At 41.8% G+C, this 26,302-nt stretch overlaps 1 protein-coding gene across 2 annotated transcripts; it reads right to left on the bottom strand.

Annotated features, from left to right (window-relative positions):
- Positions 1 to 1,793: 1,793 nt before the first annotated feature.
- On the bottom strand, positions 1,794 to 24,948 carry tapt1a (transmembrane anterior posterior transformation 1a). Of its 2 annotated transcripts, XM_076739292.1 has the most exons (15): positions 24,740 to 24,948; positions 22,580 to 22,710; positions 20,688 to 20,806; positions 19,800 to 19,832; positions 17,081 to 17,243; positions 16,560 to 16,695; positions 16,194 to 16,291; positions 15,539 to 15,608; positions 14,355 to 14,435; positions 13,537 to 13,646; positions 13,341 to 13,400; positions 13,148 to 13,216; positions 12,863 to 12,939; positions 11,376 to 11,545; positions 1,794 to 5,217 (listed from the first exon to the last, which is right to left on the bottom strand). In XM_076739292.1, exons 1-15 carry the CDS (start codon positions 24,927 to 24,929, stop codon positions 4,919 to 4,921), a joined length of 1,806 nt encoding a protein of 601 aa, XP_076595407.1. In that variant the 5' UTR covers positions 24,930 to 24,948; the 3' UTR covers positions 1,794 to 4,918. The 2 variants fall into 2 exon arrangements, with proteins under 2 accessions (XP_076595407.1, XP_076595408.1); XM_076739293.1 differs by lacking the exon at positions 19,800 to 19,832 and having other exon boundaries at positions 24,740 to 24,935.
- Between the last annotated feature and the right edge of the window lie 1,354 nt (positions 24,949 to 26,302).

Here is a 26,302-nt window from a genome sequence, read left to right as displayed (position 1 = left end):
TCATCCTTTAGCTTCATGTTGTTGACTGTAGTACCTGTGGCTGCTTCGACGTACTGTACGCCGGTGGGCAACATTCTCAAACTGATGTAAAGTTTACAAAAGCCGTGAAGTTCCCCCACCCAAGTCAAACTTTGTTTCCTGACGAGTAGCAGTGGTGGAAGACGTATTCAGAACCTCTACTTGAGTACTAATACTACACTGTAAAAATACTCCACAGCAAGTCAAAGTCCTGTGTTCAAAACCTAGTATGTATGTAAGTATTATCAGCAAAATGTACTTAAAGTATAAAAGGTAAAAGTACTCATGGTGCAGTAAAATGGTCACTGTCAGTGTTTTCATACTATATCTGATGTTTGTCTTCAGTTTATTAGCAGAGTTGGAGATACTTGGTTTTCACTGGACAAGAGGGCTATGAAAAAAATGTGAAAAGCAACCAGTAACTAAAGCTGTCAGACCAGTGTAGTGGAGTAAAAGATTTGCCTCTGAGATTTAGTCGTATATGAGTATAAAGTTGCAGAAAATGGAAATCCTCACTGCATCAGAGTTACCATCATGTCTCAAAGCATACTGGACTACTCCTGCTACTACGACTACTGTCGTCTTGTCTTGACACAGCCTCCTGGTATCTGTGACAGCTGAAGCTCGTCTCAGTCTGCAGCAGTGTAAGGAGATTAGTCCTCTAAGTCTGCTGTGGATTTACTGTACCTGAGCTCACCTCCACCACAGACAGCGTGTGGCTCGGCCCCCGGACGCACACCTCAGCTTCCTGCCGGCGACGCTGATAACAAGCTGCTTTTCACTTCCTGTTATCAGTGTCACGAGCTCTATGCTTCCAAAGGCAGGAAATATAGAGATTCATAGAGTTTAACAAAGCAGTCCAGCTCAGTGTCCACTCACAGTGTTCATCAGGTGTCTGTGTTGGATTAAAAGACAAAGACTTGGAAATAGTCATTTGACTTAACAGTCCTGACTCAAGATCTGTGAACTGCATCACACAGAGAATAGCCACTTTATTAGGTACACCTGTCTGATACTGGGTGCCCCCAGAGCAACCTGAATCCTTGGTGTCATGGATTCAACACGGTTCTGGCATTTTTCCTTTGAGGTTCTGGTCCTTGCTGATGAGCTTTCATCATGTAGTTGTGAGCTGTCAGCTGTATGGACTGAGCTGTGGTGACTGTGGAGGCTGTTGGACAAAACTGAGCATTATTCTGCTGGAAGATGCTATTCAGCTCGAACCGCTCCGGCCAACATATCATCATTGGCAAGACAGAAATGATCAGTTGTTTGGCAAGAACGTGAAGATACAGCATGTCTGTCAGTGGACAGATCTGCAAAATTATATTAAGACTCATGTGGTTTTTCTGCACATATGAAATTAGCATATTTCCACTGTCAGATAATTTCATGTGCGGGAAACGAAACATTTTGTAATTTTCTAAAACGTAAAAAGTCATATTGGATTTTTTTCATGGCTTTACTTGTGATTTAGAAACCTTGTAAGTCAAATGACCGAGAAACTGATGACTGAACCCAGAACCTGCAGTTGGGGAAGTGAATCAAACTTACCGATGCTGTCGCTGAGTGAAGCTTCGGTCGTAGTTTCACATGTGGAGGAAGTTTGTCTCATCATGACTCCAAAGGAAGCTGAACAGCACAAAGTCTGAAGCTCAAAAAACTGTTTCCAAATAAGTCCAACAGACTACAGCAGGGAGGACAGACATGTGGGACATCTTCAGAAAGACAAGGGGAAAAATGTAGTTCTGCTTATCGTTCCATTAAAAGAACACACTTAAGAACAAACTTTTATTGATCCAAAAGGGGCATTTTCATACAATATCGAGGTAGGAATTAAATAAGGAACCAAACTGATGAAACAAAGCAGGCAGTGTACTGGACCATCGCAGCTTGCATAAGAACATTTTTGCCTCATCTCCATTCGCCCGGTCGAGCCCAGCTGGGTCCAGCTGTGGTCGATCTCCAGCACAGACTGGGACCAGCTGACCGTGGACAGACAGACCACAACAAGACTGAGCTCAGGCCAGTGGAGACGAGACGTTTCACAAAACCACATGAAGGACTGAGAGTCACATTTCATGCGCAAAACATGTTATCATATCACAACTGGCAGCTCCAAAAATAGAACTATCTTCCTTATTACAACGGTAATGAACATTATAAAGAACCTTTTCTCCAAAACACAATCAAATAAATGCTGATATGTGTTTACATTATATACATCTTACTTCTGCTTAAAGTAAAATGAGTTTACATTATGACAGCTTCAATATATTACTACTAGTCATATGTTACTGTAATTAACAGGGCAGTCAATTACTTTTTAAATTCCAAAATAAATTAAGAGTGACAGGAGGAGCAGCAGAAAGAGGAAATTCAACTCAAAGACAACCAATTTCTGTCCTACATCATTTTTACATTTACCAGTTTGATTTGATGGTAATTTCCCTAATTATTATATCTTGTACCAGCCAAGTCACAGATTTCTCTATATAATTCTGCTAAAACTACTCAGCTTGCTGTAAAATACCTTAGTGGAAATTTTTAAAGAAGCCATAAAGTGCTATATACCATTATTCTTTGATTTTAACACATTTGGATCAGATAACAAAAGTCACAGAGTCCTGACACAAATGAAACATTTGGCACGGCCGCTGGATCTTCATGGCCTGGCACTGAATTGTAAAGCTCTCTAGGAATAATATATATTTTGCTTCCACTCAGTTACATACATGGGTGAGGAATGAAAGATGATGACATAAATGGTCTATTATTGATTAGATTTATAGATTTTTCATAGCAATGAAAGAAAAGTCTAAATCTTAGCAAATAATCTTAGAAGGTCAGTCAACAAAATGTAAAACACATGCAAAAAAAGGCATTTTGTTGTGGAAATATTGCTTCTATTTTCTAAGATGTAAACAGTAGAACATTACTTGAGACTTGAATGAGAAACATACGTTACATCATCGTATTTAAGACAATACGGTCCATCAGTGCAAACATTCTCGAGACCAAAAATGAATGAATGAATGAATGAATGAAATACCACTTCCAGAATAAAATGACTCTGGTTATTTGGTGAAGGATGCGTAATGTAATATCCGTCCTTGGTCTGAAGTGATTATCTGCATTTTAATGATAATAAATGGTGATTTTTATATGCAGTGTACCTGTATATACACTGTATATAAAGAGAAAATGTACCCTAAGCAAGAAGAAAATTAAGATTATCTTCTGCATCTATCAACATTTTCAGTACTTAATTAATAAACAGTAAGTTTTCTTCTTCATAGTGTGAAGTGGACCTCGTCTGAGCGGCTGGTAGAAGCAGCACATTTAGTGTCAGCAGCACTTGACCGGCAGCCTCTGTTAATGTCGCGCTGACTGGATGCTTTAATCAAAGGTCCTTTAGCTGTTGAAGGCGCAACGAAGGCTGCAAATGACTTTATCTGATGGCCGTGTAAACAAAAGGCTCTACTTAAGGCTGCAATTAAGTCACTCTTCTTAGTCACGTTCATAACTCTGTCGGTGATGCTGGAAAGTAAAACAATGCGTCACTTCAGAATTCTACCATCGTCTCACTGAGGTAAAGACGTCTGAACTGAGCGGTTAATGGAGCGAGCAGCAATGAACAGACTCATCAGTGTTTGACTGCTTAGAGCTGTGTTTACCAGCCTTTTTGGTTTGTGACCCCTTAAAACAAACCACTGTCTACACTTTGTGACCAGTTTAGACAAAAAGTCATTTGTTTTCTGCTTTTCTGTGTCATTTCAGTAAGTTTCAGAGAACAGAAAAGATAAAATTATGCAGCAATTTGCAAGAAAAAGGGTTTAAATTAGAGAAAAGTCTGAAAACCACCACTGCAGTGCAGGGCTAGGCGCTCAGGTTGAGAAATATTGACTTCAACTCTCTTATTGAAGGAAAGTCCTTGCACTTTTTAGCTAATTTCAAAACTAAATTTCTTAGCTGAATTCCTTAAATAGAATTTCCCAATTTGTAAGATTTTGGGGATCTATTGGCAGAAATGGCATATAATATTCATGTTCTGTTTTCATCAGTTTACAATCACCTGAAAATAAGAACTGTACGCACGTTGCACTACCATATTTCTAGTTTTTCCCAACTTTCAGGGCCATGGCAGGGTCTCCTAGACTTTGAAAAGGAGGGGTGAGGTGAGGAGTATTCAGGTGGTGGCAATCAGCAACCTCATTGCTACGTCCCAGTAAATCTTGCACACTGGTCCTAAAAATGAACTCAGCGTCTGATTATAAAGGCTGTGCTGGAAAAACAGACGATTTCTTCTCTCAAACTGGACTGATATGTCAGAAGACATCCAGGAACGTACAAAAAGAAAGTTTTTTTAAATCAGGTGCTCTTGAGGAAAAATGAAACACCTGAAGCAATGAAACGAGATTCAGAGTCCTGGAAGTTTGTTTTCTGGCTGCTGAACAAACCGAGAAATTTCTCTCCTTCTGGTCCCAGTGCTGCTCAGACAGGAAGTGCTTGTGTGCGCTCTCACACATACACTGTTTCACACACACTCTGACACTTATACACTCACTCCAAATACTGAGCCATTCTAACACTTCCACACACACACGCACACACACACAGACATGACAGTTCATCCTGACGACTGCCACAGTCACACTCTCTGTCTCCTGCTGTTAATCAGTCAGCTGAAGTTTTCTTTGTCAAACTTCTCGACTTCAGGCTTCAACGACAGCACGACTGTCTGACACTTGAGTCTCCATGTTCACAATAACTTACTGTATTGCCACTAACTTGAATAAATACTCAGCTTTCTGCTGCTGTTGGCCAGGAGAGCCAGGCTGAAGCGTCCTTCGCTCTGCGTCTTTCCTGAGTGGTTAATCGCTACATCGGCGGCTGCCGCTGGTCAGTCGATGCGGTTACCACAGATCGTGAAACGATCGATCTCCAGAAGGTCTTTTTTGGGAGTCCTGTGCTTCAGCTCAGAGGCTCCTTGTGCCTCGCCCTCCTCTTCCTTGGAGAGTGAAGGTTGCTCAGGTTCGGGTGGGGGAGTCGGAGGACGGTTAGCTGGAGAAGCAGCAGAGGCGTCAGTGGGCGGGGGAGGGAAGAAGTCAGTCCTGGGGGTCGGCTGGGTGGTCACAGACGAGGAGGAGGATGATGGTGGCCTGCTGGGTGTGGCAGAGATCTGCTCCACCTTGGGTTCACCTGTAAAGAGTAGTGGAACAGCATAAATTAGAGATGTGTGTGATCAGTGGACGTCGACTCAACGTTGCTACCTTCACTACTCAGCACCAGAAACACTCGTCATTAAACTTCTTATTTTAGAAATGTAAACACTTAGATTACAGGATAATGTGTTCGTAACACACGGCAGGGTTTCTGTTATCCGGTGATTACTGTTGAAGTGAAAGAGAACAGTGAAAGATGAATGTGAGTTTTATTTTGTTCCTGTCAAGTTTGAATGAAGTCTGTCTTACGATGATAGCACGACTGTTTCTGTAAATGGGGTCTGGTGGCTTTGGTGAGAGCGATGTAACGGCTGTTATCTGGATCGTACTCTTAAACAAAAAGGTCTACCTCCGTCTGTAATGTTGTCAGACACTTAGCATAACAACCAGAACCTGTCGGTAGCAAAAACAAACACTTTTAGAGGACACACACTGACGGTGCCCAGAGGGATTATACTGCAGCCCATTTTAAGGCTGCTGGCAGCGGCGCTCTCGTTCAATACTGGACCAATTTCAAAAATTGGTGTCCCCATTGGTCACACAAAACATGAGAAGATAGGGTCCATAAAGACAGATAATAATTCACTGGAAATCTTCCACAACAGTCGGACCAGCACTGAAACCTAAATACTCTGCACTACATGCCACATTTCAGTAGCTTTTAAAAGGAGATTTGGTTATTGAAGAATGTGATTAATGATTTAAAATGGCTCTTATAATAGGCTCAGTATTTTTTCAGATAATCCTTAAAATTACAGATTAAATAATGCCCAATTTTGACTGTTTCTCTGACTGTTTTCTTACTTTTAAACTAATCAACTCATGTAAGTGTAAACTTCCTCTAAAACATAAAGGAAATCAGTCGTTAGGAGTGAGTTTTGGGTCGCTCAGCGTATTCACTGGTCAGTGTGGCAAATGGTCTCTTACGACATCGTCGACGCAGGATGTTAAGCAGAGCAGCTAAAGCTTCTGCCCTCCGTCTGCGTCTACGCAGGTGAAACTTCTCCTGTGTTAGTAAGCTGTAACATTTAATGGACATAAAGTACATTTCTAAGAGTAAAAAACAGTTCAAAGAATATTTTGACAGAGGTAGATTAAAAAAATGATGCCTTTCTCATGTCTGTGCAGTGAGAGCCAGGAATAGCATAGCTTAACATAAAGAGTGGAAGCAGAGGGAAACAGCTAGCCTGCTGCGTCTTGTGGTCTCCGTCTGGACTTGTCTCCAAACTGGAGAGTCATGGAAAGTCATGGAAAGTCATCTGACTTTGATAACATAATGAAAGACACAGTTGTCAACTGTCTTTATGCAGCTTGTTTTCGTTCCAGACTGACAGTGACTGTGACCGGTCGTTTGACACCAGACGCATTAAGAAACCAAAAGGAGAAGTGAGACAGTGCAAGAGAAGAGTTTTCTTTTCGATCATTTTGAGGAAGAAGAAGACGATGCAGTGTGGGAGAGGGCGATGTGCTCTCTTTGTGCAGAAATTCTCAGCATGCAACAGCAGAAGCGAAGGTGTTCTGGCTTGAGTGACAGCGAGTGATTCAACCTGCCGGGTCCACAAGTCAGCCAACGTACACCCACCTGACTGCCTGCTTTCAAAGCAGCACAGAGGGAGAATAATGAAGTGTAGCCAGAAAAGAAAGCTGACATGGACCGCTAAGAAGCACAGTTGGTTCTTATCACAACTTCTCTGAGAGAAAACACTGCAGAGCCTTTTAACTTTTAGCACACAGAGTGTATTACATTAGGAAAATCAACCAAACAGAATAATTCATCATATTAGAGAGAATCGAGCGAAGCAGCATTGGATATTAACAAGGCCGTCCACAGAGACAACCGGCTAGCCCCGGGCTATCTGGCTACAACAAACTTCCAATTCTTCATGTAGACAGAGCTGAAACAACACTTAACTGTACAGAACGACTGCAACCCACTGAGCATATAGAGAGCGCGTTGGAGTAGGGCATTCAAAAGAATTTCAACTGTAATAGAGGCCATGAAAACACACATTGAAGGTCAGCTGAATGCTAGAAAATGTCAGGTTTGGCCTTATATTACCTTCAGTGCTGCCTGAATAATTCAGTGGTGAAGCAGAGAGGAATTTGGAATCAGGCATGCCAGTTGATATTCAATAAATAAACAAGAGCACATGTCTCTCACTTTCCCCATTAAACCTTTCTTTGCTTCGGTTTAATATAGAACAGACCCAGAGTTCTCCGTGTCTTCTAGAAGATATGTGAGCTTTGATAAAAGTTAACCACCATATGGGGCTTGAAATGGCTGATGTGAAACTGCTCATTACCCATTTCTGCCCTCTGGACAAAAACATGCAGTATAGACAGATGGCATATCTTCTTTCATGTGAATACAGATCATTGTAAAGACAAGGACATGCAGATGAACATAATTGTGCAGTGAATCCACTGGAGCAGCAGGTGAAGCTGGAGGCACAGACCAAAGTAGTTTAATGTTAGAAAATGATCATGGGACGCGAGGTCGCTGGTTCAAATCCCAGCAGCTAAATGTGTGGGAAGCAGGAGGAGACTCACATTAATTCCCTACAACCTCAAAGTAGTTATTATTACACTCTATACGTTGGAGCGTGGCGCCTTAAGCCTGGTAGCTGCTGCTTTCTGAGAAACCAGATTCGTTTGAAACACAAGCGCTAGTTGGAGCTTTGATGTTTGATATGACGTGATGCACCATCAGGATCTTTGTCATTTTAAAGCTCCTGGCTGAGCATGGCGGGCGGGTCTGTGGCATACAGGAGGAAAGATCTGCAGGGATTTGGCTGCGGATGACAGGGAGATACTGCCACCTCCAAATCTGTGTCTGATCGTGTGTGTGTGTGTGTGTGTGTGTGTGTGTGTGTGTGTGTGTGTGTGTCGCAGATACAGGGCCTGTTTAACAGTTTGTTAAGACATTTACATGAACGTTAATGAGGAATATTCATATGTAAATATGTGACTGTTGGAATTCTTATTTAATAATATATATAGAACTAGTATTTTTGTAACTATTATTGCTAGCTACATAAGAAAAAGCCTTTTGGAATGAAAACCTGCATTTCTAATTTAACCAATCATAAATACAAATCTGGCATTTGCAACAAAACAGGCCGCTTGAAAATCAGCAGAATATTCAGCTAATGATGATGATTTTGATTGTGGACAGACCTCCTGCCTACATGCATTAGGAGCCGAGGCTTCCCTGTATCAATACTGTGGTCGTCCCTAAGAATTGTGGGAGTTGGCGTTGGATGTATTGACTCTACACAGCCGTGGATCTAATGGAGGTTCTACATTCAAAAAGTCAAACCTGCTGCATCACCATAACAAACAAACAGTGCCCAGTTCTGCCGCTGGGGTCCCTTCATCGATACAATGACAACGAAGACGGAAAAACCGTTCATTGAAAAAATATGTAGCTAATTAGTTGATGCTAAAAATAATCACTAGTTGCAGCCATACACACACGACTTGACATTATACTGTACGTCAGCCACAATGCAAACAGTAATTATTATAACTTTTAGCTTTTTATACTAACTAGAAATGTCACAGATTTGATTTCTCTATTACATACAGTGGACGTGTCCATCAGCTCCATGAAGCTGGACTGTGATCTGCTGACAAGTCTGTCTGAATACAAGAGTCAGCTAAGTGTCTAAATGTAAATGAAAGGGTCAGCTAAATGTCTAAAAATGTTAATGTAAACATGATCCTTTAAAGAGGCCATGTTAGGCTTCTTGGGTTTTTCTCTTTCTGTCAGTGTGTTATATATTTTTTGTGCATATAAAACATCTGTAAAGTTACAAAGTCCATGACCCAACTTCAAACTTAGAAGCTGTAAGTTTTGCCACGTTTTATGTTGTTTTACTGTTTATTTCGTTGGTTATTCTGTTTAACTTGGTGCTAGCATGCTGCACGGCTAATGTGGCTTCTTCGAATTTGGACCAATGTTGTAATATTGAGTGACAGTCAAGAGAAACTGAGTGTTAAGCCTCTTTGAAGTTTATACCACTGCGCTAGCTCAGCTAGCGTTAACTTTGTTGTTATAGAAAACCCATTCTGTGTAGCTACTGTATGTAAATGTACTTGAAAGACATACTCTAAGAGTAAGAAATGGTTAAACTGCAGGGATTTGTTTGCTTGGGGACATTGTATACTTTTGATTAGGACCCAGCAGCTAGCTAAAAAAACCCATTAAAAGGCTATAAGGCTGGTGTCCCGCTGAGCAGCGAGGCCGAGGCTAAAAACACAGGCAGGGCTGACAGTGAGTGATGCCTGCTGAGGCCTGCGTGAACTGACCAATCAGAGCAGACTGGGCTATTTGGAAGGGAAGCCTTAAGGAGGACTGGAGATAAAACGGAGAGTTTCAGGCAGAGAGAAAAGTGGTGCTGCAACAATGGACAGCATGAGAAAAATAATGTGGCTTTTGAACATTAAAGCATGTAAACTGATTCTAGTAGACACGCAAAATTAAAGCATGAGCACAATATGGCCTCTTTAAAGCGAGGTTTGGTTAGCCTAGTGTTGCTTTAGAAACTGTGCTGCGTGCAGTGGACAAAGAGAATTTGGAAACATTAACTAGCAGCATTAAAACACTGTGTAAATGAATATTATCCACCCTGGTGTGAGATATCAACAAAAGTCCTGTGTTTCCTTTGAACATTTGCTTGATCTTTGGAAGAGATTTCTGTTTTATTACACTCAGTATGTCAATGTGCAGAGAGACTGGAAAGATCAGCGGTTGAGTAGGAGGCAGAGAGCAACATGCACATTATTCATAGGCGAGATTAAATCCCAGGACGTCTCATTTACTCGATATCTATTCCAGAGAAGCACCAGGATATTCTCTCAGGTCTTCACACTTTTTATGTCTCCAAAATAGGAACTTCTCAAATGTTACATGGGTAGAATATCTGCAGCCGATGTTTTGTGATGAAAAGCATTTGTGTAATTCACAATCAATATATTTTCTATATTCCCTGTCCTTGTTTGCACAGTAGCTAAAAACTCTGAATCTTTTTTTTAACGTGGTCATGCTGCATTTTCTTAATTTAGACCCAAAAGCAAACTGTTGTGTTCACAGTGCATGATGACCTCCTGAGTTCTTCATGCTGAAGATATGAGTGCACAATAACATGTCAGTGACTCGTGTGCCAGTATTTATTTTGGGATTATTGGTTAAAAAGAGATGGCTTAAGGTCTTGTGCTAAAGGAGTTATTTAATCAGGTAATTATTGAGTTTATTATCGTATAAAAAGCAACTACACACAAAGTTCAAGCTCAGCCCATAATAAATCCAAATGTGTCTGTATACAGACCTGAAATGCTGCTTAAATACTCCAGGACGTACTCTGGTTGTCCTTGATCGTAGGAACCCTGAGGTTCCACACAGTGTTATTAATGAGAGGCCGGACTGTTATCACGCTGAGTGTATAAATGTTTGAATAATGTAAAGTGATTTGGAGCATTCCCCTCCTTAAACTGGGTCACACTCTTTTCCAGTAAAGCTCACTTTTACAATTTTGCTGTTGTCATACTGATGAACAAATGTCAGCACAGTGACATGCTACACATCGGAGGCATCAAACATAAATGTGAACACAGCATTGACATATGATCTCCTTTCAGTTGATACGGCAAACTCGTTAGCAAACAGCTGCTTATTTACACATCAAGCAGGCATGGAGCAATATTATCTTTCATTTAGAGGCGCGTTTGTGTCCACCTGACGAATATAAGTCCAATATTCACTGTCTTTTAGCTCTGTTTTTGGTCTCTACCACCTCCCGAGGGCATTCACCAGCTGGCCCAGCAGTCCAATTCAGTTCACTTGTTACACATTGTGTTGCCGTCGTCTAAACTTACGGATGTTGTTTTTTCATTACTCATCTGTTGAGGCACACTGATCCGGTGCATAAAAGGTGGACCTACAAACATTGCTGTGCTCGTCTCCTTGTAAAGACAGGAACCGTTCAGTGTCCTCTGCTGTGCTCTTGTTGTTATAAGGGTCGCGTAGCTCAGTGTGTCATGTGTGTGCACGGCCAATGAGAGAGAAGGAATGTCAGCGCAGCAGAGGAAAAGGTTAGAGCTGTTGAAGAGTTGTAAGAGTTGTTTGTGTCTTACCTGCAGGTGTGGGACACCTGTCCTGCTCAGCTTTGCTGGGGTTTTTCCCAGAGGAGGATGGAGTGGTGGAGGGCCTCTCGAACAGCTTGTCCTCCATGTTGGCCCTCTTGACGTAAACACAAGACTTCCCCAACAGCACGATACTGTTCAACACTTTGAGTGAAACCAGCCTAAAGAGGGAGGAGGCTGCTGTTTAGAGAGCTGCATTTTTCCAGCAATTTTCTGCTGTTGAACGTAACTTTGGATAAAAACAAGACTTTCTTGTTGATGGCAGCTTTAATTTGTGAAGTTGATAATCAAAATTATTGAACACTGACTATGTTAAAACATGTCACGTTAGCATGTCTGTTACTGCTTTTGGCAACCAATATATTCAATTTTATTCTTTTTGTAATTTCTGCCTTTCTGCCTGATGGATTCAGCACCAAAATGATCTGTAGATTTTGAGAGAACATCGAGACAAGCAACACGTTCTTTCTCGCTGTTATCACAGTGCTGTCTTGAGCTGGGCCACAGCCATATTGAATCTCTTCTACCATCTGGTTTCAATCGCCGCTGTTCACATCCCACCACTGACACCAGGATGTTGATGTGTACCATCCTTTTGTGTTTCTGGGCTTTTGCTATAAGGCCCAGCCTCTGACACTATGACGAGACAGAGACAGACACATTTGGGTCTGTGGACCACCGCTCGCTGTGACAGGGCGTTTCAGACTGAAAGGCTCAGTGTGGCTGAATCTTTGCCAAAGCACAGCGGTCTGTTCAAGCCAGAGCTATTTTTAAATCAGGGGGTGGGGAAGGCCAGAGATGGCACTAGAGATGACAACATTGTATTCTTCACCCTGAGGGAAACTCTTCAATGGTACGAGCCCAATGGGATCTGGCAAATGAGAATGAGCGAGGCAATCAGCAGCTCAGCACAGGGAGAGCGTGAGGGCACAGCGTTAACGCTTATGTAACGGTGTGTGTCTCTGAATGTGAGTGTGTGTTTATGACAGTGCCTGCATGTGTTAGTGTGCATTCAGACTCTGCAAGCATGTCTGTACACAGCAAATACGAGCCTGTGTTTGTGTCAGAGTCTCTGTGCTTATTAGACACACGATTATTGAATAAAAAACAAACACTGAAATATTTATATATGTGACTAAATGAATAGTGTCAAGGTTAAAAAATAGACGTTGACCTCAATTTCAATGTTTTAAGCCTGCATTTCAATAAGGAGAGGGAAGGAGTGACAATACATCTTATCAACAGATTAACGTGAACAATTCAGACAACCAAAACCAGTTTCAGCCTTTAAATCTCCTCTCCAGCTGCATTTTACAGTCAGATTAAAATACATGCAGCGTATGTAAAGTGAAAATGCCATGTTCAATTCAACTAGTACAGCAATACGAGGCTTTAAAGCTCTGGAAATTCTGGATGCTGGGCAGGGCAATCTACAATAAAATCGTGTAATAACATCAGTCTAACTTTAATAGACTTACCCGAGATAAAAGAGGAACACACACGTGTATGAAAGAGCTCCCTGCACCTTCACCGAACTCATTACCACCCGGATAAGCTGTAGAGACATTAGAAGGCAGAATAAATGGACGTTTTGATTTGGGAAATACAATGAATTTAAACAACGGTGACAACCACCAGGCAGCTATTCTCAGCTTGTGGCATTACGAGTACAAGTTTGAAGGAATTTGCTCATGTTTATGTGCCAGTGACTAACTGTGCTGGTATTTAGTGCCTGAACAGCAACAGAGTGCAGCTTCTCTTACCAGAACAGCCAAAGGCAGAGGGATGAAGCCCATCCTCCGGGCCACTGAGTCACTGTAGTCTGTACAAGCCTACACAGTGACGGACAAGCACAGATTACAGCCCTTGACAAAAGTGCATTGATTAGCTGCGTAGGCTCAGTGCTGTTTATGTAAGTATAATGACAGCGGTATGAAAAAAGAGGCCGTTGCTTACATTCTTCTGTCGACTGCTGACGAGATCAAAGGCCAAACTGGCTCTGTATTCACTGTACACCTGGGAAAGAGACAAGCAAACTGATGCAGTATGGGAGCCAGCAAGTCTTATTTAGGAAAGACAAAGGGACAAATACACTACTCAGCTGGTGAATGAGACTAATCCAGAAATGCTGAATGTCGGGTTTGGTCCTTACATCTGCAGTGATGTCGTTGAATTTGGTGATGAAAGCGTGTTTAATGATGTCAACAGCAACTTCAGAGGTGACGACCATAAAGACATCCGGGAACAACACCCACAGGTGGTCTGAGGGGAAAAACGGCACAAGAAACGACGGGTTATACATGAATATTGAAATGATACAGTTCAATGCATGAGTTTGTAAATGCTACGTGCAGCACTGTATTTCTTTAGCAGCACAGTGCCTACATAGTATGCACAATGTCTTATGGCAGGTAACAAAAAGTGAAGCGGGTTGGCTCTCATTTCATCTATTTTGACAAACGTGTTTCTCAGGTAATTAGCTGAGAGCAGATGCTTTAGTTCTGTTTAACATAAACAAAGAAGTGCAGGTGCCACTAACGCAGCACCGACGGTAAGTCAATCACTGGAGGCCTGTGATTTGTGTACCGCTTTAGCAGCAGAAGGCTGTGGCTCTGCTAGTATTAGCACATCAGTGTTATGATTTCAGCTGACAGGCCACGTCTGTCATCCAGTGTGTGTCTGGCTTTGAGACTGGCAGAAGGAGCTGACTGTTTTCAGAGGGCTGTCGCGCAGGAACGCCCAGCTCTCATCGCTCACTCTGCTCTGTCATATTCACTGAGGTTTGTCGGAGAGACAGATCCCTGAGGTGTTGCGGTGGGTCAGCCAAAAGCAAAACAGCAGGGAGGGAGCTGCTCAGCACATTTTCTGAATGCTGAACAACAAGCACTGACCACTTCCCAAAAATTCAGATTCCAAGATGGATGACAGTGTCTGTTAGCATTTAGTACAGTAGGATTAACAGGTCATTACCTGGGTTCCATGCGAACTGCTCCATATTCCTGAGACACACGATGAGCAGGAGAACGTAGCTGGTGAATCGTTCCTTGATATCTGCAGGATTACATGAACAAATCTGTGATTACGATCTCTGGAACAACTTGGCTGAAATGCATCAACACAACTGTAGTAATGACGCTTCACCCACACTCTCTATCCTCGTACTGCAGCTGTCTGTTTAAACAGGTGCTGACAGTCGCTTTCATTGTACGCTGCTTGGCTAAAAAAGATGCTTTGAGAAGAGTCTGAAATAAGTCACTGCTCATACATTATAGCAGCATCACAGTTACAGTGGCTCAGCAGTCATCTTGTCACAGCACTGCACGCTGTAAGCATCCATCCACTAGAATTTAAAGACACAGCTGTAAATGTTCAGCACACCACCGTCTGTGCTGATAACACCCTGCTCGGCTCCATCGACAGGAAACTTCACGATGTGAGTGAACAGTGAGAGGGAAGTGGCAGCTGATTAAGGCTTATTGTCTTCTGCTGTCATTAGAAAACAATAACGAGTGGCTGAGATAACGACAAGCTGCCTCTGGGAACTAAAAGGGAACCGCACAATCCTTTAATACCTCTGCGTTCAGACTATCAAAGCCAAACGGATGGAATCATAACAGAGTTGTATGTAAATAACAGAAATTATTACCTTGACGCATGCTTGACCTTTTTACTTGAAAAACTACTTAAATATTAAAATATCCTTTCTATCGACTAATTGATTAATCTGTTAATTGCTGCAGCTCCTTTGCTTTGAAAGGACGCTGGAAAAAAAGTATTTAAACAAGTACGTCAGTTACACTTGAGGTTTTGGTTTTATCATCAAACAGCTGTTTTCTGGGGAGGGACAGAAAACTAGTCTGAAGGACAAATTCTTTGAATGCAGTGTTTGTACACTCAGCAGCAGCAGTAAAGCAGTAAAAGGCTTGTGGAAGAAACGATAATCACACATCCTGTAGACTGAAATATTCATAGAGACTGAGTTTGTCAAAGTTTTAGCATTTAATTTTGAAGGTGTAAATTAAATGCAGGCTGACAACGTTACATAACGAGCCAATTAAATGAAGGCACATGAGTATGTGTTGTGCTCTCGCTCTTTTTGACACTAAAATAATGCATTAAATATGTGATTTCGGATACGACGTTCAGTTTCTTACCACTGTTGGACATTTGGAATAAGTTGTTCTTCTCAAATTTCTTGAACACACTTCCTTTGATCTCCACAAACTGTGTTTGAAAGAACAGAAGAACAAAGAAAGAAATGCAGTTAGCAGCAATTATGATCCAGAAAAAGCCACACACACACACACACACACACACACACACACACACACACACACACACACACACACACACACACACACACACGTTGCAGCTGCAACAGTAATGTTTCATCATCAACGTGCCAAGTTTAATTTTTCTGGGATACATCTGCATACAAATTATTGAAGTAAAGTGTAGCTCGTGTGCATATATTTTGTTTGTGGAAGAGCTTCAATAAAGAAGCAGCTACATCAACTGAGCATCATGTTTTTCATTTTAATAAGAACACCAGCAATTAAAGCTACAAAGAAGTCTAAAAGGTGAATTAATGATGCTGAGGCTGTCAATTAAAACTTTCTGAAGCCCATACGTGAACAGTTTGAAGAAAGCAAATGTGCTGAGGGTGAGAAAACCCTGAAATGTCTGTTTTCTGTCTGAGGTTGATGCTGATGAACAGTCACCATCAGGCTGATTGTTGCACGCTACATTATCTCAGGCTGCATACACACAGTTATCTGTACGTGTGTGTATGTGTGTGTGTGTACTGACGTTGTTGGACATCATGATGGTGAGCAGGGACTTGTTGTGTGAGTTGAAGGCGACGTTGAGGGTGGAGGCTTGGACCATGATGAGGATGGCGTGGAGGACTGACACACAGCCGCTCAGGAAAACAGCTGATTTAAAGAGCAACTTGAACACCACTATGGTTGGACAGACCACTGGGTCAATGCCTGAAAACAACCCAGCTTAAATCTAGAAAGATCGATATAATAATCAATGCAGAGAGATCAATTAAACATGGAAAGCACGGCTGAAGGACACACTGTAAGCTCAAGAAACCTCCACTGGTTCAGGTCCTTGGTCGTAAAGTCATAAGTAAAAATGTTTGTTGGCTTTTAGTTACAAGAAGGATACAGACGTAAAAGACGGCCATGATGAAGTGAGGAATGACGCCGATGCTGTCTCTTTTCCGTTCTTTGGGCTCTGTGGCCGTCCAGTAGAGAGCGTCCAGGATGTCTTGACCAAAGGAGGAGAAGAGGCGGTCAGCCACCTTTCAGAGGAGAGACCGATACGATCAGAGCTTCATAAAGTCGTAAAGGAACGTACCTCAACCAGACGTTAGGCTCATTTCCTCGTTTATCTTACCTTCATGAACACATTCTGCTCTGCTGTTTCAATTATGCCGACATGTTTTGTTCTCTTTCGAGATCAGATCGTACGATCGTCTTTTACAGTTAATGAAATGATCTACAGGCTGTCAGCTGTATTGATCACTCTTCATAACAAATATCACATGATGTCAAATCTACTGTGTGTACATTCAAGCCCAGAACTGCGGACAGTGAAAACGCTCGCAGGTTTGAATCCTGCACGTTTAATACTCACTTTAATACTACTGCCAAATGTCAGGTGTGAGCGTATGAAATGCGAGGTACCTCCAACATGTTGTAGATGAGGTAGAGTTTGATGACAGACTGTCCTCTGATCAGGTGGTACATCATGGAGTAATCGACGTAGTGCATCATGGAGAAGCACAGCACCAGGATCAGGCCCTTCAGCATGTCGCACACCTGCGCTGGCTGCAGCAGCCGAGACCCGCTGACCACACACACACACGCACACACACACACACACACACACACACACACACACACACAAACACAAACACATCAACTTACAGCGTCTCTGCTGGAGACAGACACATTTAACCGAGCTTTCGGGACATTCTGGTGTATTTGAACACAGACGTTCATGCGGAGATTACTTTGCTTAACATGCACACACAACAACCATTACAGTGTGAACAGCTAAATGTGTTTGTAACCAGGAATAACATACATGTATGCAGACAAACACATACATTTAACCACGTTATGATCATGACTGCGTGGACACAGACAAAGATTCGCATTAACACATTTTATCACAGATCTTAGAGGGAGCTGAGCCCTGATTCGTTCCAGCACCTGATGGCAAACTTTACCGACTACGACTCTGAAGATCTCTGCTATTCATAAAAAGCGAGTAGAGTCAGACAATACGTACAGGGGTAAATAATTATTAATAACATAAAAATCACCACATGAAGTATTGCAGTTGCGATCTCCTTTATACTAAAACTTATCTCACTCATCAGATTATCTCCTTTTAATATGTTTCTGTTTTGCTCTGTGCTCCTGCTCTGATAAGATCAAATCTTTGTGCTTCTTATCTACCAAGCAGACTACAGCACCCACACAGCCTCTGTCTTCATGGAAATATTTCGATTTCGTGACCAAAACGGGTGCAGCGTTTTGGACGGAAATGCTTGAAATGGTGAGCAAAAAATAAATGGAAGAAAACTAATAAGCTGTCACTGCAAGAGCAGCAACATGACTTTTAATGGGTAGTAAGGTGTTTCAAACATGTGTAGCTTTCATAGCTAATAGAAACGGTTGGCAGCGGCGGCTTGGGAGCATGTTAAGAGGAGGGCTGACAAATCCATAGTATCCAGTTACTTAGTCTTTACCATGACAGGGATAACTGAGAAGAGCCAGAGAGAGAGAGAGAGCTTAACTTGAAGACGTCCTGCGTATTTAACATGTCAGCTGTGTGACTGCTCTGTACGTCTGCAGCCACCTCCAACTACAGCAAGAAAAATGTGCTTCATCTATTCACCACATGAGCTTTTACTGACCATGAATCCCAGCTTCAATAGTCACTAGTGTTATGGTTTTCAAACATGATTCAGCCAAATTATACTGTGTTTGCATTTTACTATATGAGCTCAGGAACACAGTTAATTTGCAAATGATCACATTGTGTTTTTATTTGTTTTACATGGCGTCTCAACTTTTTGAACCCTGTCCTTCAAGTACTACTGTACAGTTTTCCACTAAATCACTACAAATCACACAGACTAATACTACACCGAGTCACTGGTGCACAAGACATGGCAGGACAACAACAAACTACTCTAACAGCCATCAATACCTTAATCGACTTTAGCGGCTGTTGATCAATGTCGCATCGCAACAACGGGGCCGCTCCTCGGCTCTTACACTTTTTTAAAACACGGGAGAGGAAAAGAAGTTCAGATGGAGGAAGAGGCTGGAAGGTGTGGAGATCTGAACTACCTAAGAGTCGACTCCAAGCTGAGAGAGGAAATAAAGTGGCTGCATTTGGGAAAGCGTGTAAATTAGCTCAATCAAGAGTGTCGCTGTCTTCTGAATGGGTGTGCAGCTGAGCACAGAGCTGTGACGAGAGCTGGAAGAGATGAACATCTGGGCCTTTCTGTCCAAAGCATGACAGACAATCACTGTCTTCTGGTTAGTTTCCTGATGCTCTGGCTCCATCCAGTGGTCAGATCTGAACTCCATCATGTAAATGAGGCATGGGCTAAAAATAACAATGGATCACACTTGTCTTGTTGGTAAACAGTGGCTTTGGTATTCAGGTGGTTAAGGTGCTAAAGCATCTCATCACCAACATGTGCGACACACACGGATCTCTGGAGGCAAAGCTGCTGCAGCCAGCGTAGCCTGTACAAAGCCGGCCTCACCATCTCTAGTCTACAAGCATTATGTCCATAACACACCTGAATATTATGGATGTTTGAGTGCAGTCAGCTATGTGCTGCATTCCAAGTAGCCATCACTATGTGCCATTCATACTGTATGAGCCTGACAGTGGGCATTAAGACTGCACCGGGAAGAGAGGAGAAAGCTTGAGGTCTGACACAAAACCTTGTTAAAGAAGCTGTTTTGCTTCTGCAGAGCAGCTGGGGGTTTCTGTGCTGGGACGATGAAAACATCTTTTACCTCCCTCAACAACAAATGCTAGTAGATAGAAACAAGACAAAGGAGCCCCAAACTGTTCCAGAGGAGCTGTACAGTAGGCAGCCCTCCACTTCAAGCAGCTGTATCACTGACAGGCATGATTGTGATGAGAATGAGCATGCATGAGCACTCTCAGCAAACCTTCCCTGGATGAAAAACAACTCAGACTTATGAGGAACCAACATGGCTGCTCCGGGTTGGGGAATGGAACATGGCCTGACGTGCCAAGCTGTGTATTAACAGACACAATGGAGATGAAGAGACGGGTGAGTGGATGTGGAGGCCGTCGGAACAGTGATCACATCTATGAAGCCTCCATAGGCTCTGGGGAGCGTACCTGCTTCTCCTGCAGTAGGGGCATGTGTGTGCCCTGCAGGGGGGAGGAAGGCAAGGGGAGAATCAGACAGAGGGTGAGGCTCAGGAGAGGATAAGCAGCGGGTTTCGGGTACATGTGCCTTGTAGCTGTATGTTTACTGCTTTTCAGTATCTAAACAGTAGAAGGTATCTCTTCACAATACACAGTGTGTCTCACAACAGGTGAATTGACAGCTGGCTACAGGCTTCGTTCAACACTGTTTTTCTAATTTTTCAGACCTTTTATGCAAACTCCAAACTTATCAAGGCCTGGAAACACTATCAGATTAAATTTCAGACTTTCCAGGACTACAGCACACAGTAAAATCTATAGACCAGAAGACAGCAACATAATCCTGGTAAGAGGTAGACTATTAATTAGACAAACCTCGACAGCTGTACATGTTGAAGACCTATTTTGACTCCATGTGGAAGATTAAAGCAGATGCTATGTTCAAATATGGATGCTGCAATATGTGTTGCCTGTTTATAGAGAAATAACACACACACTACTGCAGTGGATCAGCTTGTATCACCACCGCACTGAATGTGGAAATTCAACACAAACATTCTCACAAAACCTTTTCAGTTTGGTGCTCATTAGAGAACGACGTCAGTTTATAAATCAGAGAGCAAAAAGGAAGACGGCATCACTTTAAGACAAATCATGCTCACATACCAAACAGATTTTATTAATTTTAGAGCCTCGTGTGCATGTACTTGTGTGTGTGTGCCTCTTTAAAGATGTCTATCTGCCTTCGTTTTGTATAAATGCATCTTGTGCGTGATTTAGCTCCACCGACGCGTCAATAATATAATCAAATGGTTCTTTGTGTGTTCATAGGTCGGAGAGTGTGTTTGAGGCTCGTACCTGAAACCACAGCATGGCAGGGTGAGGAGGCGGAGCATGGCCAGCAGCACCCTGAGGGGCAGCAGGGTGAAGACGTACAGGAAGGCGTCCACACACAGGAAGATGCCAAAGATCATCAGCTGGAAGAGTCACACAACAACACCTCCAAGTCAAACGACGGCCGTCGGTGTGAGCGAGCAAAAGCTCAGAGTTAAACAGCGATCATCGGGCGAAGGTACGGCATACATGTAGACACATTTAATCATCGTCTTCAAAGATAAATTCTCCGTTCAACAAAATAAAGTAAGATGGTGAAAAAATGCAAAAGCATCAGCTGGACAGTTTCCTCACATCCAAAATATCATTGCTAGCCGAAAAAAGTGACTTGTCGTAATTTGTGAGGAGTTCAAACGTGTTTCATCTGGTTTCAGTCGGAGGAAATACCAGGTGACAGCTAATAACCACCACATGTGAGACTGAAAACAGGCCTCGGTCAAACCCGGCGGTGCAGCAGACACATACCTTCACGGTCCCCCACATGTGAGCAGCCATTGCCTCGTCATTTTAAAAAGAACATTTTACAGGAAGTGAATCTGAGCCAGCTGACGTGTTCGTGCTCCCTCTGCATGAAGGCACTGAGGTGCGTTTTGGTCGAGGCTGGTGGGAGGGTTCGTCTCTCATTGGTGGATTCTGTGTCACTTTTCTTGTGAGGTGTGGGTGAGGTTGGTCAGTCTGCTGCTGAGCACAGTGAAGTCACTGAGGTCTTTTTATGTTTACACACATTCCTCTCTTGCCCCCAAGGAAAAACCAAGCCAGTAAGAGCCACATTGGTCTGGACTCAGACGCATTTCTGCAGAGAGAGGGTCTACTCAGCTCTGAAACAATATACAAAGACCTTTACGCCACATGTAAACACAGTGGACACACTCAGTGAGCTAACTGTGTGATTTTAATCCATCTCTGTAATTTGACAACTTGGGTCAGTCTCCTTAACAGGTTACATGTTAACCTGTGTTTCTGGATATATTGGTTATTACCAGGTATCATTCAGTATGCAGCACACTCCCAGAGAGAGGCAGCAAGTTCGGATGAATCCACATTCTCTGTTACAACACTGCCACCTGGTGGCTCATGAGAAGTACAACAAAAACAAACCAGCAACAGGGAGGCACGAGGAAAAATAAAATGTTGTTTTTATATAATATCGTTTTTACTACAACCCTGATTCCAAAAGATGAACATAAATAAAACAGAATGTGATGATTAGCTGATCCTTTTAGACATTTACTCAACAGCACAAAGACAAAAATATTACACGTTTCACCTCATCCACTTCATTGATTTTTGTAAATATCTGCTTATTCTGAAATTGATGCAGCAACACGTTTCAAACACGTTGGGACAGGAACAACTAAAGACTGAGAAAGTTGTGGAAAGCTCCAAAAACACCTGTTTGGATCATTCAGCCTCCCACCTTTTCTGGAATCAAGGTTGTACAAAACTATTAAAGTGTGTGCACAGGTGATTGTGTGTGTGTATGCAGCTAATGATTATCTTCACCAGGGAACAGTCTTTCCATTACTCCATTACAAAAAATAATCTATATTAAATTAGTAATTCTAATAAATTAATGTATGTAATCTGGCTGGCTCGTTACTTTATATCATCATTTGTGAGGCTTTAACCAAAAATCTTTGGTATTTTACACTTTACAAATGAGCAAAACAGTTCATTGATTAGAAAGCATGGAGGTGATAAATCAGCCAGTGAACTGATCAGTTGAGCGTTAGTGCAGAACATGTAGGGGGACGATCAGGTTTAGGACTGACTCAGTTTGAGTCTCTTGTTTGGGAATGACAGCAGGCAGATGGAGATAAATGAAGGCAAAGGTGAGTTCAGGTGTTATACGGTACCTTCTCCAGCTCCTTGGGGATGCGCATGCATGTGTAAACTCTCTCTCTGCGCTCTGTGTACTTTGCCTCATTGTGTTCCAGGAAGTAGCCTCTGGTGAGCTCTGCGGTGATGAAGCGCGTCAGCGACGGATCTGGAAGCACATCAGAACAGCAGTGTTACCATGAGGCCATTGTCTGCAACTACTGCAACCGCAGCTATGAACACAATGAGAGCAGCCAGTGTTTTAGTGTCCACTGCAAAGTGAAAGAGAAGGAAACTTCTCTGAGAGGTCGGAACTGAGGGGTTAACAATATTCTTAGCTCCCTGTTTGATTCAGTGCATCATGAATGAATCTTTATAAAGGCTGAACACGCAGAACGAAGGTCTTTGTGATCCACAGGAGGTTTATTAGATGGATCTCTGTAAAGAAAGTAAACAGTAATAATGAGTGTACTCGATAACTCGATAACTCGATAACTCGATAACCATAAGTTTCAAAATGATTGAATTCTGCTATTGCAATTCATCACTTAATCATTTGGACTCAAGTGAATCAGAGTGAAAACTGTCCATCAAAAGTTCCCACAGTCCTAGATGACATCTTCACTTTAGTATTAAAGGCTCTTCAGTCAAAATAAAACAATATCTCTTGTTATGACAAGTTGTTTTAAGGATCAGCTCTTGTTGGATTGTCTCAGTCTTCATCCTAAATGCTGCAACACTGTCTTGACATTGAGTCCACTTGACTTCACGCTGTGTGAACCTGTCAAACATGTCATGCTTCATAAAGTGAAGACAAAGATGAATCCATTGTACATTAAACATCACATGGTCGAACAGTATAATGTTGGCTCAATCTGCAACAGTTTTAAGCTCCAGTGTCTTGAGTATTTGTTCGTTATCCTGTCCAGTATTTATTCAGCAGTGTTTACCCAACATCAGGATGTACCCTTTACTGGTTCTTGACTAGATAAATTCACAGTGTGAAGAGTCAAATACAGATCCATCTGACTGTGACCTATGAATTATGTTGTTAAAACAGATGTTAAAGCTGTGACTCAATGAGGAATTTCATGTATACCGCCACTGCTAATGCTTTATTCTGACAGGTTAAATGTATGTCTTTTGGTTTTGGACTGTGGATTAAACAAGACACTTAATTATGCCATGCCGGGTTAATCAGTTAATCGAAAAAATGATCAGAGATACTGAAAGTGATCAGTAGTTACAGCCCTACAGCAGTGACAGCTCACCGGTCAACCCTTTGGTCTTTTTAAGCCGTTAATGCTCACACATCACAGACACTGATGGATCACAGATTCAGCCTGTTACCAACCGTGGTTCTTCACAGTATTTACATCACAAACTCTGATACATGAGCTTCTGGCGCACCATCAAATATGACCAAAAAAAAAAAAAAAAAAAGCACTAGAGAAGCTGTGCATGCTTAACATTGCTACTGATATTATTTGCCATTTATATTAATGTATATCAACTGATCAACTAATCGACTGATGGCTTCAGTCCTTCTGCTATCACATCTATCATATCACCGTTTTATCAGATAACATTTTGATTTTGTTAAACTTTGCAGAAACTCATCAGACCACAGAACCAAAGGGGGGTCACCGAGTTTGTTTGCAGCAGCTGAAAAACATGATTCATGGACATCCTGAGGTGAAAACTGGTTAGATTAGTGAAGGTTAGAGGTTATTTACGTGAGAAATGTTTGCTGCTCACTGAGCTGCAGGGGTTTCAGCAGCTGCAGGCGCAGGTTACGCAGCCATGCAGACTAACTTTGGACATTAGTGTAGTGAATAGACAGTGAGAGAAGATCCAGAACTAGTTCATGACAGTGACTCTGCAGTGTCCTGGTCGCAGGGCTGTTTAAACAGGGAGGTTTAGTGAGCCGGGACACAGTTCCTCATTAGCTAACCAGCTAATCAAGCTAGCACCGACTAATGCTACACAAGCTTTAACAGTTCTCGACTCGACTTTTACAAAAGCGACAACTCCTGAAGCTTTTATAACTTATTTAGATTAATGTTATCGGTAAAATATGTGTACGAAGTCACTACATTAACACTGCTAACGTACACATTCAGCAGCCTAAAATAATACACTGAATACGTGTAACGTGTATTAGCCGTACGTTACTAACGGCGGGGGGGACCGTCTACCTGCTGCCTGCTCCCGCTGCTGCCTCCTGACGGCACTTATGTCGTAAAATCCCAAAGTTTCTGGCAGTTCTGGGGTGATGCCGATTTTAGCCGACTTTTGCAAATCGTCCCACGGTCGTTTCTGTCTTTTCTTGAGCTCAATGTCTGCTTCTTTCTCCTCTGACAGCTCGGTCCCCGACAGGTCCGCCATCTTTGCTTCGACCACCGTCACTGCCGCCGCGTCGCCGCGCGTGCTACGTCATCGCTATGTAGGTAAAAACAAACGACGTCATCACGGTGAGCGTCACAGGTACGTCCACCGGAATCAACTGGATTTTACTCAGTTTACGTAGTTATATTTATGAAAACGGGGAAAAAAGACATTTATTTTGCCTTTAAATCTCATGTTTGTTTCTACTGTAAAACTTATGAAAACAGCTTTTATCAGACGCCATACTGAATACATTTTGTTTTATGCTGAAAACTCGGAAGAGTTGGGCTTGTTACTTCCTGAAACTGTTTAATACATACATACATACATACATACATACATACTACTACTACTACTACTACTAATAATAATAATAATAATAATAATAAGAAGAAGAAGATTATTGGAAAATTTCACAGGCATAAAAAAAATGTATTAACTCCAAACCTTCACTCATTTTTGCCAAGAGCTGTTTGAATATGCTACAAACAGTGATATAAACTAATTTAACATGGAGGAGGATTTTAAAATGTAATCATTTAATTACAACAACAATAATAATAGTAATACTAACGATAATATTGAAAATAAAACAATGATGATAGTAACATTAATACTGTTGTTTGTGTGGCGATAACGGAAACATGGAGTTGCTGATTGTTGTTGCAGTACCTGACATTCTCCACTTGGTGTCGCCAAAGCTCCATCAAACCGTCCTGCATTGAAAGTTTACCCAACAACAGTTCTGAGGCCTGTTTGTACAGTTATCTGGGAAAAAGTGTAGTTCACGGTCCATGTTCCAGATTTCCCTTTACTTACTTTTTAAAAATCACAAAAAATACTCTTATAAATAAAAATGTTACATAAGTTAAAGTATGTCAGTATAATCAGGAAAATGTACTAAACTGTGAAAAGTCTCAGAGCAGAAAAGTTGTCCCTGTGAGTGTTATATATCATTAGAATATTATTACTCATACATTAATGTAAAAGCTGTTGGCTGAGGTGGAGCAGATTTTTATTATTATTATTTATATATTTATGTTTATTTTCTATAGGACTGTAACTGGTGATTATTTTCATTATGGATTAATCTGATGACTATTTTCTCCACTCACAGACCTCGAAATCATTAAAAACATATTAAAAGAATTAAAAGTAAAAGCATGTAAAAGCAGCATGAAATGTTCAGCATCTTGGGTTAAATATAATTATCAAAGACTTGTGTCAATTAATTTCCTGTCACTGTATTCTTCATGTAGTGATTTATCTACATTTCCCAGAATTCTTTACGATGACCTCCACTGTGCAGGGGAGCAGGTGAATTAATGTTTGAATACTGGAGCGTGTTCACAATGATATTTAGGACTCCACCT

Source organism: Chaetodon auriga, chromosome 9, assembly GCF_051107435.1.
Source record: "Chaetodon auriga isolate fChaAug3 chromosome 9, fChaAug3.hap1, whole genome shotgun sequence".
NCBI lineage: Eukaryota > Metazoa > Chordata > Actinopteri > Chaetodontiformes > Chaetodontidae > Chaetodon > Chaetodon auriga.
The sequence above is the reverse complement of the archived record's forward strand: the minus strand, read 5'-3'. Positions and strand labels throughout refer to the sequence as shown.

Excerpts from the sequence above, each read along its gene's own strand:
- tapt1a (XM_076739292.1), bottom strand. The coding sequence starts at position 24,929 with ATGGCGGACCTGTCGGGGACCGAGCTGTCAGAGGAGAAAGAAGCAGAC. Across the intron at positions 20,807-22,579 it reads TCCCCAAGGAGCTGGAGAAG|CTGATGATCTTTGGCATCTT; the intron begins GTACCGTATAAC and ends TGACTCTTCCAG. Across the intron at positions 12,940-13,147 it reads CTCTGCCTTTGGCTGTTCTG|CTTATCCGGGTGGTAATGAG; the intron begins GTAAGAGAAGCT and ends ATGTCTCTACAG.